This window comes from Grampus griseus (assembly GCF_964374135.1).
Source record: "Grampus griseus genome assembly, chromosome: 7".
In the NCBI taxonomy this organism is placed as follows: Eukaryota; Metazoa; Chordata; class Mammalia; order Artiodactyla; family Delphinidae; genus Grampus; species Grampus griseus.
The window spans coordinates 103,306,574-103,327,117 of NC_139001.1; the positions used below are offsets into that span (position 1 = coordinate 103,306,574).

The window sequence follows — 20,544 nt, forward strand, 5'->3', positions numbered from 1 at the left end:
AGACATGCCCCAGGGATCTGAGCCAGAGCCAGAGAGCAAGAGAGCTGTGGGCTGCAGCCCATGAGGGCTTCCTGGATGTGGTGTAGGATCTGGGGCAGGAGAGAGGGGATAGGACATGAGGAAGGAGGAGAAACACCAAGACAAAAACAACCAAACAAGAGGGTTTCTGACAGGTTCAGAGGGCCTTTGGTTAATCCAGGGTTTTTCAATTTCTTGACTTCTTGGGCTGGACAGTGTTTTGTTGTGGAGTGGCTGTCCTATGCACTGCAGCCTCTCTGGCCTCTACCCACTAGATGCCAGTAGCTTCCATGACATGCCATGACAGCCAAAGACAGCCAAAGATGTCTCCAGACATTGCCAAGTGTTCCCGGGGGGGGGGGGGGGAGGGAGTACAATTGGCCCAGATGAGAACCACTGAGTTAATCAGAAATGATTCAAGAGACATACTCCAGTTTGAGAGCTATTCACTAGAGAGAGTGGTGACGTCTATGGCACTGGGGAGTGCCTCAGTTTCCTCATCTATAAAATGAGGATGATAGTCATGGAACAAGTTCATGGGTTGCCCGTGAGACTTGATGAAATAACGTATGTCAGGACGTATATATGACAGAGTCTCGCACCTGTAAGCGTTGTGTGAATGTGACCTCTCATTACTTGTCTCTTAAGAAGAAAGGACCCTAAAGGCAAAATAGGACAGTAAGTGATTCCTTTAGGGGATCCTGGCTTTTCCTTACTGATTTCCCAGCTTAAAGAAAAATAGGTAGAGTTAGCAAACACCCAGCAAAGGACAGTGGCAGGCGAGTCTGGTGGGTGCTGCACGAGGCATGACCACTCTGCAGGGCTGGCGGGAGAGACGGCCATGAAACCCAAACGTTCCGGGACCAGAGCGTCTTGAATGTTCAGGGGCTCATGTTGTCCTGACCAGTCGGGACAGCGGCTTGCTCCCAGCCATCAGCGGGGCTTCACAGCTCCGGCTCCATGTCCCAGGCGCCTGGCATGGACATAGCCTGCCCCCCTTTCCTCAGTCCCCAGAGCCTGCGAACTACACGCAGGTGTTCGAGACAGGCGCTCACCGAAGTCTCAGAACACAGGCCATGGAAAACGCTGAGCAGAATGTCCCACGGCACAGTCTCCAGAAAGAAGCTCCTAGATTCCACCCTGTTTCAGGGACCCTTTTTTTCTCTAGGTCTGCCTTCTGCCTGAGTTTGAGATCTGGCTCCGAACCCTGTCTCCCAGGTTGCCCGAAAGGCAAACTTCCTGTTATTTAAAGTACAAGAAAATGTTTCTCCCGTGAGTCTGGTCCCTCTTCTCCCAGGTGTGAAGTGAAGGCTTAGAGAGGAGTTTGCCTTTCGTGGCAAAGGTGGCATCCCAAAGGAGCAGACCTCTCTCTCTTTCCCCCCCTGAGAGGAATTCTGCCTTCCTTCTAGCCCAGGGCACTCAGATGGTAGCCTGTCTTTAAAAATAATATACTTCTCCTCCATATTAAAGAAACATCCACCTGTTCCAATACAAAAGAGATGGAATTGCCCACTAAGTGGTGAAGAGCTCTGAGAACAGGGTGAGCGGGTCTGAAGCTTGGCTGTGGTGTCTGGGTGTGTAATCGTGACTACGTTCCTGGATGCTGACATCCGAAGGGCTGGAGGAGGCCCAGAAAAGAGGGGCATATCAGGCAGCCTGACTCCCCACCTGCGATGCTTCCTGAGTGCCCAGAACAGCAACAGGAGGCCTCAGACCTGGCTGCCAGCCCCCCCAAGGCCTACCCACTTCTCAATCCTTCACCTTTGCCCAACTGCCCCTGCAGGGCTGCCAGCCCCTCTCGGCCCCTGGTGGCTCTTCCCTCAGTGCCTCCAGCCTCTAACTAGGCAGAACTTTACAGCCTAGAAAGTCAAGTTCAAGTTGGAGCAATCCCAGAACATCCAAGCTGGAGCAGCCCATGGGTGTTATCAACTACAGCTGTCTCAGTGCCCTGATAAGAAACTGAGAACAGAGAGAATGACTAAGTCAAAGCCACCCAGGCAGGTTAGGGAAGCTGGGTCCCTGTGAGATGCAGAGTAGATGCCTCAGACCCCAGGCACCCCCTGGGCTACAGGCTCGAGAGTCACGTGGCTAGGACAGTCTTCCACCCGTTTCTCACTTACACAGGCCCCAGCATACGGATCCTGAAATGCCACAACCCGCCACCACAGCGACCACAGCGTGCTGGCAGCACCACTTCCTGACCAGGTGCATGTGGCTGCCTGCCGGTGTTTGAAAATTCAGTCTACCTCTTTATTAGAGGGTTGGGTCAACAAGTTTTTATTTTTAAAAACATTTTTTTAACATCTTATATTGCAGTATAATTGCTTTACAATGGTGTGTTAGTTTCTGCTGTGTAACAAAGTGAATCAGCTATACATACACATATATCCCCAATCCCCTCCCTCTTGTGTCTCCCTCCCACCCTCTCTGGCCCACCCTTCTAGGTGGTCACAGAGCACAAGCTTTTTCTTTAATGAAGCAGAAGAGAATAAAAGTTTAAATATCAGGTCTTATCCCACGTGGTGAGGCTAACTTTTGTCTCCTAACACTTTTTTTAATTAATTAATTAAATTATTTTTTTATTCATTTTGGCTGTGTTGGGTCTTCGCTGCTGCGTGCGGGCCCTCTCCAGTTGCAGCGAGAGGTGGGCACTCCTCGCCGGGGCGCGCGGTCTTCTCCCTGCAGTGGCCTCCCCCGTTTGCGGAGCACAGGCATCCAGGCGTGCGGGCTTCCACAGTTGCCACAGACAGAGCGCAGGCTCAGCAGCCGCGGCGCACGGGGCCCAGGCGCTCCGAGGCCTGTGGGATCCTCCCGGACCAGGGATCGAACCCGCGTCCCCCGCCCCGGCAGGCGGACTCCCAACCACTGCGCCACCAGGGAAGCCCTGTCTGCTAACCCTTTTGCTTCAGGTGTGGATCTGTAACCTATATTTGAGTATATATGTACTGGGTGGATTCTACGACCCTGTGAAAGAGCCTGAAAGTCATCACCCTGTACCCATTTGACAAACCAACCACCCATCAAAAGCTTTCCAATATGAAATCTGTCAACTGAAAGGGGAGGGCCTGAGCCTGGAAGAAACCCCGGGTCTCAGGTGCTGTCTCCCTCGGCAAGGAGAGGGTTGAGGCCAAATTCGCACTCAGTGCAGCCCTGAGCTTGCCTGTTTGTAGCACCATCTGCCACGTGGCTTCTTCAGCTCTCACTGCTGGAGGATCAGTGTTCTTGCTTGAGAAATGGGCAGATGCTGAGGGCCGGCCTAGAAGGGTGCTGAAGATGTTACAGATAATGAAAGTGGAGCGGCCAGCGCACGCACCGGAGAGCTGGCTGGCAGGTGGGGGGACCCAGCGCCAGGCAGAGGGAACACCAGAGCCTCCTGGCCTTCCACCCAGGCTCTCTCCTGCCCCAGCTCAGGTAGGATCTCTGCCCAGGAGTGTTTCCAACCGACTGGACTTCCGCCTTAAGAAAGCACCGTTGGGGGCTGACTGGGGAATGTGGGCCTGCTTAAGAGTGTGTGCTGCAGGGGAACGCCCTCGAGGTGAGAGAGCAGAGCCTTGGAGGAGGGTCGAGGATGGCTTCCCAGACCTGAGTCTTAAGTGGGGACCATGAAAGAGATGCCCCAGTCCTCAGGGTCACTGCCTCAACCACACTCCTGGGAAAGGCTCTATGCGGCAGAATCCATGTCTTTCCACTGTCTCTTCTTTTCCAAAAGCCCTGCCCATCACTGGCCTGCCTCTCGGGCCCATGTCGTGCCTTGGAGCCCCTAAGGGGATGTTCCTCTGCAAAGTGCATTACCTAGGCCTGTGGTTAATTTTTCAACAGTTGCTCGCCTTGCTAATGGTCTGGGAAACAGACTGGGCCTCCAACCCTACCTAAGTGCTCAGGCACCTCACTTCTGCCCTGCTTGGGCAAGAAGCCCAGCGCTGCCCCCAAGCCGGGCTCCCCACACTGCCAGCCACTGCCGTTTGCCCTGTGCCAAGGACCTGAGCCCCTGCTTTGTGGTTTGGAAGCTTATTTTACCAGTAACTTACCTGGTCCCTGCATGAAAAGCCTGGGAAAGTGAAAAGCTGTGTCTTATTTCATTTGGGGAACCAGTCAGATTCTGAAGTAAATGCCGCTTGAGAGGAGATTCCAGTGCTCAGAGCTTGGCAGTAAAAGGGGGCTGGACGCTGGGCCCAGGGACCCCAGAGCTGCCACCAGTTCTGCCTGGACTCCCCAGCCCCTGCCAGCTCTGGCCACACCTTCTGCCATCATCACACTGGCCTCCGTGGGTGTCTACCCATGCTGTGCCTGACCAGTCCACAGGGTTTCTGAGCCCATCAGCCTGCGATCCCGGAAAGAAAATACCCTTGCTTTTTAGGCTGAAGTCTTTGTACCACAAGTCTCTACCATCATCTACCCAGAAAGTTATCCCCTCTCAAAGTATACCTGCTGTTGCCCCCCATTATTTCTGAGTATTTCCCAGAAAGCTGCCTCCAAGGGCTCCTGCATGAGGCCCTTCCTCCAGCCTCTGGTCTGACCACCACGTTGCAAATGACCATATGAGATGGCCATGTGTGCACTTGTGTGGGCACAGCTGTCTCACTGGGGACCACTGATGACCCCACTGGCTTTGGAGAAGGAATGGGATCCCTGATTGCCCGCAGCACAACTAGGCCCAACCATGACTCTGAGGAAAACATCCCTCAAAGTTTGGAGTTAACCCAAGTCCGGCACTCTTAGCTCACGCAGATCTTACAACTCACACTCAGTTCATAACCTTACAATTGACTGACCTTACAACTCCACTCTATTCTTGCCCATGCCTGTGTGATCCCCTAGCACTGAAGTTGGAATGGGGAAGGGCTGGAGAGGGGACAAGGGAAGTTGCCACTCAACGCCCACTGGCTGGAACCCTTGCCCCTCCTTCTCTGAGCATTCAGGTCAACACTCTCCAGCCCCAGGACGGACCTCCTTTGCCCAATTCTAAAGGCCCCTACTTTCCCACAGCTGCTTTGCCCATGACCTGACCAGCTAATAGAAATCCATTCTCTGCAGCAAGAAAACCCCACCCCCAGCTATCCTCCTGGTATGGCCAGGCCTGGACCAGGCTGACTTAAGGGCAACAAATACCTTGAGTAGCTGAACTAGACTTTAAGTACCTACACTAAAGGTAAGCTTTCAGGCATTCCTGAAAACATTAACTGAGCACCTACTAAGCTCCAGGTTCCGAGTCTGGGAATGGGGACGTGGCCCAAGGCTACCACGTTAGGCGGGCCTGGGTCCCAGTGCAGGAGGCTCTACGCGACGCCATTCCCACATGTATGCACACATGGAATAGTATTTGTCAGGTAGCACAGCACTGTAGACCGCGGTCATGGTGAAGGGGCATGGAGTCAGAATCAGACAGCCTTGGACTGAACTCCAGTCCTGTCACTTCTAGCTGGGTGATGGGGAAGTTCACCCCACCTCTCCAAGCCTCACTGTCCTTTTCTATGGAATGAAGACATTGTCCCAAATCAGACTGTCTGCAATCTTCCTCTCCGGTGCCCCCTCGGTGGCCCTGGTGCCTTCCTACACAGTGAGACCTACTCATGGTTGGCACTCCATAGTTGTTTGTCTTTGGCTTAAGCCCACTGAGGAGTGGGATTGTGCAAAGGGAAGGCTATGGGCCTCTCCCTGTGAAGTCCTCAGGGGCCTGAGGCAAAGTCAGAAGTAAAGGGGAGGCACCCCATCCCAGCTGCCATCCCAGGGAACGCAGCCTAAGGCCAGCTTCATACGCGTGTTATTTGCATAAATTTGCGTAAGCACCATATCCTGTGCCTTGTAGCCAATTATTTCATTCCTGCATCTCTGCTTTCCAGGAAAGGGCACCAGCAGAGGTGTGGCCCCCTGGGCTTCATGTCAAGAGGGTACCCAGAGTCTCTGCCCCACCTCCAGCAGAAAATGTCTCCCACGGGCCTGCGCTTCCCCTCCTCGCCCTCACCTACCTGCTGCCCCGAACCCCCATCAGGGCCTACTACCCACTGCCTTTAGCTGTGACCACCAGAAGTTCCCAGTACCTGGGAGAGGCAGGACTTGGCAACTCCAATCATTCCCCACTTCTCAGTAGCCCTAATTTAACCAGATTAGAATCTTAAATATGGAGGGGACTTTCCGGATGTCTAATCCAAGGGCATTCAACTTGATTTCACACAGAGACAGGTAATGGTGGCCCTGCTCTAGAAGAGGGTGAGCGCAGCCTGGAGTCCCACCCTTGGACTAGTCTCTCACCCCGCAGAGGCATCTGCAGGGACTTCAGCTCCTCAGAGCGTTTGAAACCCACCCTCATTTTATATCTGGACAAACAGAGGCCCAAGGAGGGGAAGAGTCTCAGTCAAGGTCACAGTGGCTGCAGCAGAGCTGGAACCAGGACCAGAGGAGCTGGCGTGCCTGGTCCCATGGAAACTGAGTCCCCCTAAAGCCCAGTTCCTCTACCAAGTTCAAGATTAACCTCTCCGTCCAAGACTTTATTCGCTTTCTTGTCTTGCACATGTTCTCCTCAAGATGGAGGAGTATTAAAGAAAAGGGAGGGGGGGGCTTCCCTGGTGACGCAGTGGTTGAGAGTCCGCCTGCCGATGCAGGGGACACGGGTTCGTGCCCCGGTCCAGGAAGATCTCACATGCCGCGGAGCGGCTGGGCCCGTGAGCCATGGCCGCTGAGCCTGCGTTCTGCAACGGTGGAGAGGGGAGGCCCGCGTACCGCAAAAAAAAAAAAAAGAAAGAAAAGGGAGGATTGAAAAGCTGAGCAGGATCCTGCAGGGCCCTCCCGCGTACGAAAGCCTTTCCATGTTCTCCATTTCTTATTTGTAGAGAAAGGCTTCAGCCTTCTAGACCTTCTGTGAGTTCCAAAGGGCGGATTCAAACAGTTACTCATTAGAGAAGTAAGGGAATGCAGAATCAGAGGAAAAGCAGTCGAGAAACAACAGTGCAGTGATAAAGCAGAGTCCTAGTTCCTCCTCAAGGGATAACGACCTGATACACATCTTTGAGTGTTTTACAGGAACTAAGCCCTCACCCCTTCCATGTGGAGGATGGTGACTCCATGCTCAGCGCAAGATTCTGGAACACCACCCTGCTACCTCACCGCCAATCAATCAGAAGAAAGTCACGCACCCTGCAGCCCTCCCCCCAGTGTTGCCTATAAAAACTATTCCCTGAAAACAATCAGGGAGTTCAGGTCTTCTGAGCATGAGTCCCCGGTCTCTTTGCTCGGCCCTGCAATAAACCTCTCTCTGCTCCAAACTCCGACGTTTTGATTTGCTTGGCCTCACTGTGTGTCGGGCCCATGAACTTGGGTTCAACAACTCCAGCAGAGCTGGAGAACATGCCCAGGAGGCTCCAGGCTTCAGAGAGCAGTTCCAGAGGCAGAGTAGCCAGCTGAGCCTGGAGCAGAAAGGGGAAAGACGGGTCCCTCCCTGCTTCCCACCCTTGGAGGATGAGGGCTCCTGGAACTTCGGGAAAGATTGTGAAGGGAGAGCTGAGGGAAGACTGGGCCTTGCAGCCACCCAATTCAGGCCTTCCGGCCAGGACTGGGCCGGGGCCAAGGGACAGAGTGTAGCCTGCGTCCTAGCATCCGCCTTCCATCCCCTCAGGCACTGGAATCCAGGGGATTGATTGAGGCAGAGGAGAATAAGGAACCCAGGAGTATAGGTGAGGGGTGGTGGGGAATTAACCTGTGTTCAAGCCTAACTGTACCATCTGCGCTTGGTTTACTCCCCTGCTGTCATCGTCTCCATTTTACAGATGAGAAAACTGAGGCTCAGGAATCAAACCTAGATCCTTGTCACTTCAAAAGCCTTGTTCTCACCAGGTATCAAAGTCAGGAGGTGGACCACGGGTCCTGCAGTCACTTCCCTTCCTGGACCCCTGAAGGCAAGAGATTTGACCTCGGCAAAATGACCCTTCTGAACCCCCTTTATACCCCCAGGCAGAGGCCTACTTGGGCAGTTGCTCTGAACTCTGATTGAATGTGCAGCCCTTAGGCCTCCCAACACACAAGATTCACTAGACTTACTGTGTCCTCTAAGTAGACTTCAAAACACAGCCCCTCCGAGCCTCTCATGTGCCTTTTATGATCCAGCCCCACGGCTGCCAGAGAGAGAGGAGCTTTGGAAATGAACAGCTTCCGGACAACAGGAAGGTAGTGGTAGGGGGTGGGCACAAAACACATCCACGGCGTTTCAATCCCAGCTCTACCACTATCTGTTTCCCATTCAGCAGGTGACTTAACCTCCCCATACCTGTTTCCTCATTTGAAAATGGGGAAAATGTACCATGAAGCCTGTTGGGCTGCACCCCACAGGCCTACAAGCCTTGCAGCTGCCCAGCCTCGAGACCAAAGAAAGAGCCCAGAGACAGCAACAGAGATATCAATAGTTTATTAGACAGGGACTTCCGTGGTGGTCCAGTGGTAAAGAATCCGCCTTCCAATGAAGGGGACGTGGGTTCGATCCCTGGTCGGGGAACTAAGATCCCACATGCCGCGGGGCAACTAAGACCGCGTGCCATAACTACTGAGCTCGAGCGCCTCAACTACAGAGCCCATGCGCCCTGGAGCCCACGTGCCACAACTAGAGAGAGGAAACCCACACGCCACAGCTAAAGAGAAGCTTACACGCCACAAGGAAGAGCCTATGCCGCAATGAGAGAAACCGCACGCCTCAACGAAGACCCCACGTGCTGCAACTAAGACCCGATGCAGCCAAAAAAACAAATTAATTAAATAAGAGAGTTTATTGGACAGGGGGATCTTACACAAAGGGTCCTGGAGTGACACCCCACCACATGTGGCAGATGGTAGAAGGGACATGACAGCAGTCTTTGCTACTCAGGGGAGAAGGAGGCCACCATTTATAGGGGAATTGAAGTCAGGTGGGCTTATCAGTTACCAGGGACTAATTAAGCCCCATAATTAAAACGATTAGTTAGTCATGTAAGTGGAGCAGGCCTGGTTGAGGAGGGGACATACAGAGAACAAGAGAACAGCCATCTTGAATGGCCTGACCATACGAGGATTAAATGAGTTAATACAGTTAACATGCTTAGAACAGTGCCTGGTATACAGGATGCCTCAAAAACTGTTAGCTATTATTATCACACACACTCATGCCTCTTCAAATCCTCCTGGCCCCCCGGGGCCAGCAGGATAAAGCCTCGATTTTCACCCATAGGCAAACCAGGCCTCTCTTCATCTGTCCCCTTCGTCCCCAGCCCCATCTGCTGCAGCACTTTTCAGAGACCCCCAGATCATGCACAGGGCAGGACCTGTTCACAGGACTCTCAAGGCAGTGGGGGAACTTTCAGACACTATGTTTTCAGACACCTCGAGCTGACAGGGGCAGAAGACCCAGGAAGAAGATTCTACAGTCGGCCCGGAGGCTGACTAGGGGGCCCACAGTGCCCGCTGACCACGGGACGGGGCAGACGTAGCTGGTATTCATTGCCCCCCTGGGGGTCCTTGACATGGGGTCAGAGGAGAGGCAGTTCCCTGAGGGCTTCTCAGAGGCAGGGGGAGTTTAGATCAGGACACAGAAGGAAGACTTTTCGAAGGGGCAAGAGAGGGGCCTGACAATAGGTGCAGTTCTTACGGAAATGGCTCTTCCAGCCGTCTGCCCTTCTCACTCTTCCTTAATGGCTGACTACATTTATTGAGCAACTGCTAAGCGCCAGGCACTTTCCCGGCAGTTTATCACCTCTTTCTCACAACCACCTGAGGAGGTATATACTCTCATCTTGCAGCTGAGGAAACCAAGGTTCAGTGGAGAGACCACATTGGGACCCAAGTCAATGTGCTGCTCTGCCCTGCAGATTCCTCCAAAGACCAAGGCCTGGTCCCTCTCCTCCCTGGAGGCCCCGGTACCTGGCTGACTGTGGCCGTGGCCCTTGGCACATGTACCAGATTTGGCCCACTATCTCCCTTATTTGTCCTGCAGGGACCTGGCTTCTCACATGCTGCCAGGGACCAGCAAACATCTACACATGACTCTGAGATGATGGCTCGCTTGTGCATGTCAATGAAGTCAGGCAGTACACTGGAAAGAACCAGACTCTTGAAATCCTACCTCACATTCCACAGACCTGCTTCCAGGCTGTGCAGATCTCAGGTAGACACATTGGTGGAGCCGTCGCCTCTGAGAGGCCGGGGAGGTGTGGCTCATAGGCTCTCACCTAGGTGGGACAGGGCTGCAAGCGTTTGGGAGTGACCCAGGTTCGTCTCCCCTTTGGTCACGCTGCATGGACGGCCCCTGCTCTCCCCCTACACTGAGCTGGCCCCGGTCCTTGGCGCAAGGTGTGCTGGCCACTGCCCACAGGAGCCGTCCACCTCGTGAGGCAGAGGTAGCCTGCCCGGTGGTCAGGCAGACCTGGTTCAAGTCCCAGCTCTACCATTTCCTCACTGCAGGATGCTTTCCTCATCTGAAAATGAGGCTGATTCCATTCACCTCACAACGTCTGGATGGGGCTTAAAGCAGGTGATTTAAACGTAGCACAGTCTTTGGCTCAAGGTGGGTCTTCAAAAATGCCACTTCCCTCCTCCCCTTGGGAGCCAAGATCCAGGAAGCGGTTGAAAACATCCCCAGGGCTGGAGGGAGGGCCTATCTGGGCTGCTGACCACAGTGTGTTTGCAGATAACCCTGAGGTCAGTGACGCCCATCTGGGCTGGGCCGGGCTCTGACCCTCCTGCCCTTGAGCCGCCTCAGCTGACTCTCCCCACGCCCCACCCCCCACGCCATGCCGAGTGAGCGCTGGCCACCCAATAGGGGACCTAGCAGCAGAAGAAGCAGCACATGGAGAGCCTGCCACTGGGGCCCCTGGTGAGCAGGGCCCCTGCCCCGGGCTGGGAAAAGTCGCCTGACATGGAGGACAGCACCTCGCACCCCCAATCAGGTGAGCTGGGAACTGACTGGCAGGGAGAGAGCAGGCAGGAGCACAGGGTGAGTGTCACAATACCCCACCACCACCTCCCCAGTGTCGCCTAGCTTTTTGGGCTTTCTTTTCTCAGTAACTTTGGGCAGAAGTCCATGGACTCATCCTTCTCCCAAGCCCTCCGTCCTCTTCTCAAAAATCCAGCGGAGGATAGGAATGACCCTGTTCTTGCCATGAAAGGGTAATGGCCACCCAGGGGAAAAAGAATTTGCCACTGTAGCACACAGATGTTACCTATTTATTTTGCTTAAACAATTGGCTTTTTCCAAAAGCAGCTTAGAACACCTTATAACGAAGAGCTTCACAATACAGTTAATGGTAAACTAGACACAGAAAATCATGGGCTGGGGGAAAATAAAGCAGAACTTAAATACATTTAGTAAGGATAATATAGTCATGAATATAAGTCTGAGTATCCTAGTCGCCATGGTAAAAAGGGAAATAAGCACCACTGTAAAGCCATTATACCCCAATAAAGATGTTAAAAAAAAAAAAAGGGAAATAAGATCAGCAATTGGAAAGGAATAGGCATACTAGTCTTATATTTTTTTCTCAGAGCTTTGTATAATAGGCATTGAGTATTGTGCAGGACAGGTCACTTACTTCATATTTATAAGAATTCAGAAGCACATGAAATCAGGTTATTTGGTTCACAAGGACCTTTGAGAAAGCAAAGGGGATGATATTAAAGAACCAGCCAGTGAGGGTGAAGGCAGCCCAGTACAGGGTTCTGATGATCTGCCCTGGCCCAGGTGTTCAGGGAGTTGTCCGTTTTCTCATCTGTGCTGTAGACCCTGATTTCTCAAACTTTAATGTGCATACCGTCTCTGGCGGGTCTTGTGAAAATGCATTTCTGATTCAGATCTGGGGTGGGTCTGAGACTCTGCCATTGTAAAAACCTCCCAGGCCACCACGTGCACCACCCAGTTCCCGCTGGCCACGGATGTCCAGTCACAAGCCAAGATGCCTGGTCTCACACAGAGATTAAGTACATACCATGTGCCAGAGCTTCCTTAGCAGAATGGTTGCTGCAGCCCACCCCTCCCCTAGTCCCTTATCTGCCCACCCCTCCCCCTGAAAGCATCTGCCTTTCAAACCTTGTCCACACTCCAGTGCCGCCACAGTTAAATCTCTTGTGGATGCGCAGTTTCTCATCCCACTGAGCTCAGAGGGCTTTTCTTCTGGAGAGAGCTCATGTTTCAATAGAGAACTAGAAGGAGGGCGAGCCTTATGCGAAAGCAGAGTACCAAGCCCTGGGGTGCAGGGGCAGGGGCGGTGCCCGGTGCTCTGTTAGCCATGCCTTATAACGCCTTACAATATTGCCTCGAAGTAAACTGCCACGTGCAAGAGTCTAAGCTTAAATGCCAGGCCCTGAGCACACTTTTGCAGCCTGCCTCCCCATCCGGTGCCTGCCCCTCACAGACCATGCCCGTCGCCCGCTGCCCTGCCTCACCTCTGGCGCCTTAGACATGGCGTCATCCACTGGGTCTTCGAGGAGGAAGAGACAACCCCTCCGTTTTCCCTCAGAATCCCTACTCCAAGCCGCAGCCCCTCTCCGTCCTTCACAGGAAGAAGCAGCTCCCTGGGCCCAGACGCTTGGTCGGAGGAGTCTTACCTGGCCTGGGCTGGGCAGTGGAGGCCAGGGCACCTTCCCTGGGCCCACAGCCCGGCCTGGGCAGGGCTAGGTTCAGGTCGCCTGGCTCCCAGCCAGGCTATCAGAATACATCCAGCACTTGTGACCATCTTGATTTAGTAGTCATTTAGAGTATTTATTTTGTGAAATGGATGTGCTCTGTCTCAGCTTATAAGTGCGGGATCAATCCAAGAAGCGGAGCTCCTGTCCTTCTCTCTGGCCCAAGTAGGAGACGAATCTAGATTCTCTTCCTGAATACTCTCATTTTCTTAGCCAAAGGAGTAGCCTTGTCTTCAGGAAAAAGGGCAATCTCAGGAGACTGACACCCAGGGGCTCCAGGTCCAGATGTCCACCAGTGCGTGTACTGAGCGCCTCCTGTGTGCCTGCAGTGTGCTAGCTCTGGGGCAAGCAAGGGGGGAGACCAGAGGTGGGCAGGAGCCCTGGGGAAGCTTCCCAGAGATGCTGGGAGATGCAGAAGGTTGAGAATGGCAGTGCATTCATTCAACAACTATTTACAGAGCACCGACTACATGCCAGGCTCTGATCCACGCACTGGGAACACAGAAGTGAAGGAAGCAGATAAAACTCCCTTCCCTGGGGGAGCTCACATTTCTGTGGGGGCAGACAGTTAATAAACAGCAAACAGAGAAGGTGTGTTTTATAGTGTGTTCGAAGGAAAAAAGGCTAAGTGAAAAGAAACGAAACAGGGCAGGGTACACAGATGACGGATGGGGATGATTGGGGCGTGGGTCTCGTGGAGGTGATATTATTCTGCAAGGCTCCAGAGGAGGGAGGGAAAAGGCCAGCGCCGCAGGGCTGAGAGAGCAGAGAGAGGGGAACCGGACACAAGGTCCCACTGGGCCTGGTCGCCATTACCAGGACTTTGCTTTGACTCCGAGAGACCAGGGAGCCAGGGCAGGTTTTGAGCCGAGGAGTAACATGATCTGACAAATGTCTCAGAAAGATGGCTCCAAATGCTCTGCCCTTGGCCTGGCCAAGGACACGAGTCTGGCACAGAGGAAGTGCTCAACCAGTGTCGGTGCCACTCTCCCTCCCTGCTCAGCAGAGGGCTCGTCCGCCTCCCGGGAGTTTGGCCCCAGGAAACATGTATTGAGCTCTCACCCTCACCAGTCCCCATGCCAGGCGAGATAGGGAGACAGACAGGCAAAGCACCAAAGCCCAACGGCGTGCTTGGGCCCAACGGTGCTTGGCCTCAGCAGGTGTTCACCTCCCTCCCTCGCTGTGGCTTTCAAGGCCCTGATTGTTCTCTTGCAGAAGTTCATGCTCTACTAGGACATGCCTCGGTGCCTCTCTGCCACTCCAGCCTTCAGCTCGCTCTCCAACTCATTGGGAGCCCCTCAGAGGCCCACCAGGTCTCTTTGGAAGGATTCTGGACAGATCCTTTGAGAATGCTGGAAGACCTCTCAGTGTCTCCATTTCCCAAGCTTTATCTCCCTGTGCCTCCCTTTGGAGTTGCAGGAAGGGTGCTCAGAGACTCCCCCATAAGCCAGAGCAGATACTTAAAGAGTACCTACTATGTGCGGGGCACCATGCTAAGGGCACCAAAGAGGGCTAGGTGCTCATTCTTGTCTCCCCAAAGTCTACAACCCACTGCAGAGGCAACTTGCCATCCAAGGGCCAGAACCAGGCATGGGGCATCTGTGTCCCCAGCACCTGGAACACTGGTATGGTGGGGTTCCCTGAGTGTTGAATGCATGAAGACCTATGAGAACTGTCACAGGAGCTCAGAGAGGTCCTGGGGCAGGGTGGGGCAGGAGGGTCACCGAAGGAGGTGGGAGCGGACCTGGGCCTTGGGGCCCGGCAGAGCAGCGAGCTGGGGAAGGAAGGTATTTTAGGCAGGAGGAAACCCGTGGAAGTGAGGAAGCATTGGATGCTCATGGGTGGGTCTCCACAGGGTCGGAGGATGGAGGAGAGGCCCCTCACGCCACCACCCCGCCAGGTCTGCCCCTCCCCCATTGTGGTCTAGCTGTGGGGCCATTCCCGAGGCCCAGCCCCCTGCCTCTCTGGTCTCAGGGATCAGATAACCCCTCCCTAGGACTTATCTCTCCAGAACAGGTTGTTATCCTGGAGTAATTTGAAGCTCTTTATCAAGGGCTGGCGGAATATGTACTACAGGAATAATCCAGAAAGAGTCACAGGACTCAGGTAACCCCCAGTCAGCCTCCCAGAAGATGAGTGACATTGGTGCCCTACAACCATCAGGGTCCCCATGTCCTCACCTGTAAAAGGGGGAGGTAGAGCTGTCAGCAGCACATGATGTGAGGTTGTAGGTGAGAAAGGGCTTCAGGTGAAGGCACACACCTCTAGAAAGGTACCCAAAAGATATCCTTAACTTGCACCTGACTCACTGCTGTGCGGGATGCCACTAGCATGGGGGAGGGGAGGACAGTGCCCAGGGCTGGAGGTCATCTTTCTCAGGGGCAGAGGGGTGGTTTGAAGCCCAGGAAGTCTAGACATAGAGACAAGCTCCTAAGGGCCCTCCACCAGCTCCCAGGACCTGAAACTGAGGACTTCAGGAGGGTCAGAGTTCTGTCCTAAGGGTAGACAAGGGACAGAGGAGAAACAAGGAACCAAAGGCCGGGATGCAGCCTCGTCCAGGAGGGGCCTGTACTGCCTGCTCCCCTTGCAGGAAGGAAGGAAGGAAGGAAGCCAGGTTGACTCTGGTGCCCTGGCCTCTTGCCACCTGTGTGAACTTGGCCTGCCACTCAACCTCGGTTATACAATGGACGTGGATTTGAGATGTCCCTCAGGTGAAGGGAGCGAGGGGGTTCCAGAAGTTACCCTGGTCTCCACACGCCCCCCTCGTCCCGGTTAAGAGTTGGTCCGGGAGTTCTGCACCCTTTAAATCGGGGAAGGGGGCGCCGATCAACACGTGTCCGAAGCTCAGGCCAGGGGCTGAGGGGCGGAGGATCGTCGGTGCCTGCCGCCCGAGGACCCTGCGGCTCTCCGATTGTGGCCCCGGGGGAGGCGGCCGAGCCGGATAAGCAGCAGCGGCCTGGCGGGCGGCCACCTCCCCCGCAGGTCCGGCCCCGCGGGCAGGCGGGGCGGGGGGAGAGGAGGAGCCTCCGGGCAGCGCCAGCGCCTCCGCCGCGGACCTTCTGCCGCCGCCGCTGCTCCGAGCGGCGGGCCTGAGAGGTGAGTGACCCGTCGCCCGCTCGCCCCCCGCCCCGGAGCCCGCCCCGGAGCGCCCTCGTCGCGCGCCGGCGCGCGCGTGCTGGAGACCTGGGCCGCTGGGACCGAGCCACGTGTGCCCGGCGGCAGCGAACCCGGGTCCTGGGTCCCCCACTCCGTGGGCGCCTTCCTTCCCCAGGGACGCAAACCTCAGGCGCCACTCTGGCCGGGCAGGCCGGACGCGGCCTGCGCCGGGGGCCAGACTGAAGGGGCCACGCTAGCCCCCGGGCTGCTGCCTCTCGCGCCCCAGCCCGCGGACCCGCCAAGTCCTCCGGCACCCAGTTCCCCGCAGCTTCGGGCCCGCGGTCTCCGAGGAGCGGGGGAGCGGTGGGCGGGCTAGGCAGGCGGCAGGGGCGGGGGCTCCCGACCTTGATCGGGAGGCGGCTGGACGCACCAGTGTGCTCTGCCCGCGGAGCCTGGCAGACTTACCCCATTTCCCTTGCCCGTTTCCCCGAAATCGGGGGCAGGCTGCCCAGAGAGGTGTGGTTGGAACTTTGTTCACTCTGGATAGGTGAAGGGGAGGGTACGACAAGCTGATATTTCCTTTGAGGGCCAGGAGGCTGGGTCCACGGGGGAAAATGCAGACAGGTCTCGTTGGAGCCCCGGCAGAGGACTCCGCGGAGAGGCCTCGCGGGTTTCCAGGGCCGCCTCTCCAGCTCCAGAAGTAGGGATTCTGGAAATAGCCACAGGGAAATATTTCTGTCCATCAGAGTGCAGTGATGATATAATTAATAGCAGACATTTATTGTGCGCTCATCTGTGCCAGACATCTTGCTTTGCACACAATATCCCAGTTAATCCTCAGCATAGGAAGGCACCAGTTATCTCGTTTAAGACGGGGAAACTGAGCCTCAGAGAGCATGGGTATTTTGCAAGGATACCCGGGTAGCAAGTTGCAAAAGTAGGATTTATCTGACTTGAGAGCCCAGAGGAGCCTGCTAGTGGGAGAAGAGACAGGCCATGTTCTCAGAGGACTGTGGCAGCCTGAAGGATGCAGTACTGGGGGTCAGAATAGCCACAAGACCAAAGAGTCTCACCTGGGTGTGCCCCTTCAGTCACCTGCATGGTTTCTTAAAAAAAAAAAAAAAAAACAGGTGCCTAGGTCCTACCCACAGCTGGCTGAATCCAATTCTGCAGAGTGAACCCCTCCTACATCCAGTCAGGAGTGCCTGGAGGGCTGGCACTGTATCTAACTCATCCACAGTGGCCGGCAGAGGGGTCACCTTGGAGCAGGTGTTTAATCAATGTCTGATGGATGAATGGACGTAGTGGGGCAGGGGCTATCACTGGGGTAGAAAGGTTTCCCCGAAGGAGGCCTTGAATGGTGGACAGGTAGCCTCAGCCAGGCCTGGGGGAGGAAGGCCTGGAGTTGGCATGGGGTGACCCTGGCCTCAGAGCTCGCAGGGAGCTCAGGCCGGGCCATTTGTTCACTGGAGGGTTGGACAGCCAGCCCCAAGCCCGCTGAGCTCCCCAGGACCGGGCCTGCTCACACGGGGACCATAGGTGTGCCCTCTCCAGCCTAGAGATGCCGAACAGGTAAATTCCTCTCCCCTTCAAGTTTCCCGTCCTTAACTCAGGGCCCTTCCCTCGCTGGACGTCTCAGAGTATTGCGCAGGGCTTCAGGTAGTTGAAAAGGGAAATTTAAGGACTAAAGCCCAACCGCACACCTGAGCAGTGGAGAGGCTGCCTGCAGGGGCGGGCACCTGGCTTTGCAGTCAGGTGGACCCCCAAGTCTGAATCACAGCTCTTTACCATGTGGCCTTGGCCAAGTCCTCAGTTCTCTGAACCTGCTTCGTCTACGAAACCTTGCTAAGGGCTTGGGACATAATCTTCCTGTACAACAGGAACAATAATGCCTGCCGGGGGTGGTGTATGTGCACTGTGTGACGTGCTGGGTTTTAGGAGTGCAGTAAATATCAGATCCCTCCCCCTTCCCCCAGAGTTTGTGTTACAGTCGGCTGGGGACCTTCCAGGCCCATTGCTCTTCGGCTCTGAATCCCTCGGCTCACTAGAGCGTGGCCTCCATGCTCCCCTTCTCTGTCGCAGACCTGACCTCGGGCCCAGGCCTCAATTTAGGAGCCGTGGAGATTACAGAACTTGGAGGTGGGGAGGCAAGGGTTGGGGGGACAGGGCGCTCTAGGTGATTTTCAAGTCTGACTTCCTTCTGCCTGCTCGCTGCAGCTGGACCCACCTGCCCGTCCAACCTGCCCCGCTCTTCCCAGACCTCTGCATGTCAGCCCTTCACATCCTTGGCGTGCCGTGAGCACCTCTTCCTTCACACCTGAAATGGCAATTGTCACCATCACTGAACGTCCCGCTTCCCACACGCCAAGCATGTTATGTGTGTGCGCACACTGAAACCTTCCGACTCTCTTACGAAGTAGACGGTGCTGTTCTCCCAGCCATGTAACTTTCCCAAGAACACGAGACTCCATTCTTTTGAGCCCAGACTTGTGCTCCTAACCACGAACTCTATGCTTGTCCAAATTCTGCCTCATCGTTTATTCTTTCAGCATTTACTGAGCACTGACTTGGTGCCAGGCACTCAGGACCTGGCTGAGTCCCACTTCTGGCAGGATGAGTGTCGGTTGCCATTTATCATCCCACGAAAACCCACGCCCTCCACTTATGTCTGAACACAAGTGGGGCAGCTGAGGCCCAGGTCCCACAGCTAATGCCAGTCAGGATTCCAAAGCGGAGACGGCTCCCGCCTAGCTGCAGGTATTGACCACTGTGCCTGCTGTCAGGGTGGGATCGGTGGCTGCTAATTTATGCAGGATCCTAAACCCCTGCATTGGCACTCCAACCCAGAGCAAAATGTTTCCCTCCTCCTCAGGTGCAGAAAACTGTCACTAGAGAATTACTCTTTCCAATCAGTCTGTCCTCATCGGTCACCACAGTCACCGGGCAGAACGTGCGACGGGTGAGCCCTGATTGTCCTGCAATCAGGCAGTAACTTACTCCTTGTTCCCTCTTCTGCTTAACGAGAGCCAGGTGGGGTCGGGGCACAGCACAGTTTTCAGCCTTTTGGAGCTCTCCGATTAGGAGATTAAACTATGAAAAATGCAGCCGCAAGACTATCAAATCAGTCACAGGTAAATGGAGAGGAATCTAGGGGCTGGTGAATGGGCTTCCTAAGCTTTCCACGGGGAGTGGGCCTAAGCTTTCTTGGTTCACGTGTAGACAGCAGGTTTCCCAGAGCCGGTGTGCCGGCTCTGTGACGGGAGGACCGTTCCTGTTCCTGGAGCGTCCGATGCCTATGGTGGCCGTCAGGCTGTGGGAAGGGTAGGCCTGTGATTTGACTGGCGGGCTTGGGAGGGGGACAGCATGCCCTGCAGTCGGGGTGAAGGTCTCTCTGAAGCTGAATGACTCAGGGCTCACAGCTGAGGATGTTAGGGGGCTTCAGGTGGCCCTGTGAGACGGGCCCCCCAGGGGGAGTCTGCGCAAAGACAGGACGGCCAAACACAGGGCGTGTGGAGTCACCCAAACGGGCCTTTTGGGATCCAAGGGGCCTGTGCTGAGCCCGGGCGCCCAGTCGGACGTGTACCTGGGTCGGTAACGCACTGGATGCGGCCTGAGCCGCCGCTGCAGGTCAGGGCACGCACGCCCTTTGCGGCTGGTCTGCGGAGATGGCTCCACTCTGGCTGGAAGTCAGGTGGCGCCTGGAACTGGAAGGGGAGAAAGCAAGACGTGCCGGGCCAGGTGGCCAAGGGTTGTGATGGGGCTCAGGGCGTTCCATCCGGGGAAGCCCCGCCCTCCTGGTGTTGCTGGATTAGAAGCCTGGAGGCTGGAGACCTGACTGCTTTGTGAGTTCTGGCTTGGCTGCCTTTTGTCCTCCCGTAACTTTTGCTACAACTCTTCTTGAACATTCTGATCCGGCGTGGCTATGTGTGGCAAGCGAGGGGAGAGGGGGCATCCCAAGACTGGGGGGAGCTCAGGGAGAACCCCAGGGGACAGGACATCACAGCTGGAGCCATGGGGGTGTGCCAGGACATCCTGTCTGCTCATACCTGGCGGGTTTGCTTTCAGAAGGAAGTGCGGTTTCCTGACTCTGCAGCTTCTCCAAGGGGCTAGGAGACCACCCGGTAGCTCTGATGGGAACAGAGCGTGCTGAGCCCACCCCAACTACTGCATCAGGCAGCGGCCCCACGCACAGAGCTGCCCGGAAGTCCGCTGCCGAAACTCCTGGGCGATTTGGTGTTCACTGTTCTAGAGCACTGCCGAGAGCCCCCAGCCCGCAGGCGTCTACCAGCCTCACTGAGGCTGGGGGCTGGGTAGGTACACAGGAGTGGAGAGCCCTCAGGGAGCTTGTAGTCAATTGGGAAGCTGAGTGAAGATACAGAATGCTACCAGGCGGCAGAGGGAGAAGAGGCCAGGGCTGCCTGTGGCCGGTGGCCCACAGTGGAACGCAGGACATGCGTAAGTAAGAGCAACGCTAAGATGTGGGTTTGGGGCTTTCATGTTCGCTGTCTCACTTAACCATCAGAACAGAGGAGGAAAATAGCCTGCCCAAGCTCACACTGCTGGTGCACGGCCAAACCTGAATTCACACCTAGGTCTGTCTAACTAGATCTCCCACCTGAACAGCTGCCTCTGTATTCAGAGCGGGGGAGAGGGTTTCAGGACTCTGGGGGGCTGGGAGGTACCTGGCAGGCCCAAGGGCCCAGGCTGGGTCTTTAGGGAAGGGGCATTTGGATGGCCATGAGGCTGTCAGGACTCCAGGTGGAGGTAGCAGCCCTGGCAGAAGTGGGGGGCAGCGGG

At 55.4% G+C, this 20,544-nt stretch overlaps 1 protein-coding gene across 4 annotated transcripts in view; it reads left to right on the top strand.

Annotated features, from left to right (window-relative positions):
• Window positions 1-10,798: 10,798 nt before the first annotated feature.
• Window positions 10,799-20,544, top strand: part of STEAP3 (STEAP3 metalloreductase) — a 97,495-nt gene continuing 87,749 nt past the window's right edge. For 3 of the 4 annotated variants that reach the window (XM_082658223.1, XM_082658222.1, XM_082658220.1), the window contains exon 1: window positions 10,799-10,919. In XM_082658223.1, the coding sequence (XP_082514349.1) occupies window positions 10,820-10,919 (100 nt within the window). In that variant the 5' untranslated portion in view covers window positions 10,799-10,819. Of the gene's footprint in view, window positions 10,920-15,685; window positions 15,748-20,544 lie in introns of those variants that run through there. The other variant, XM_082658221.1, reaches the window with a different exon arrangement.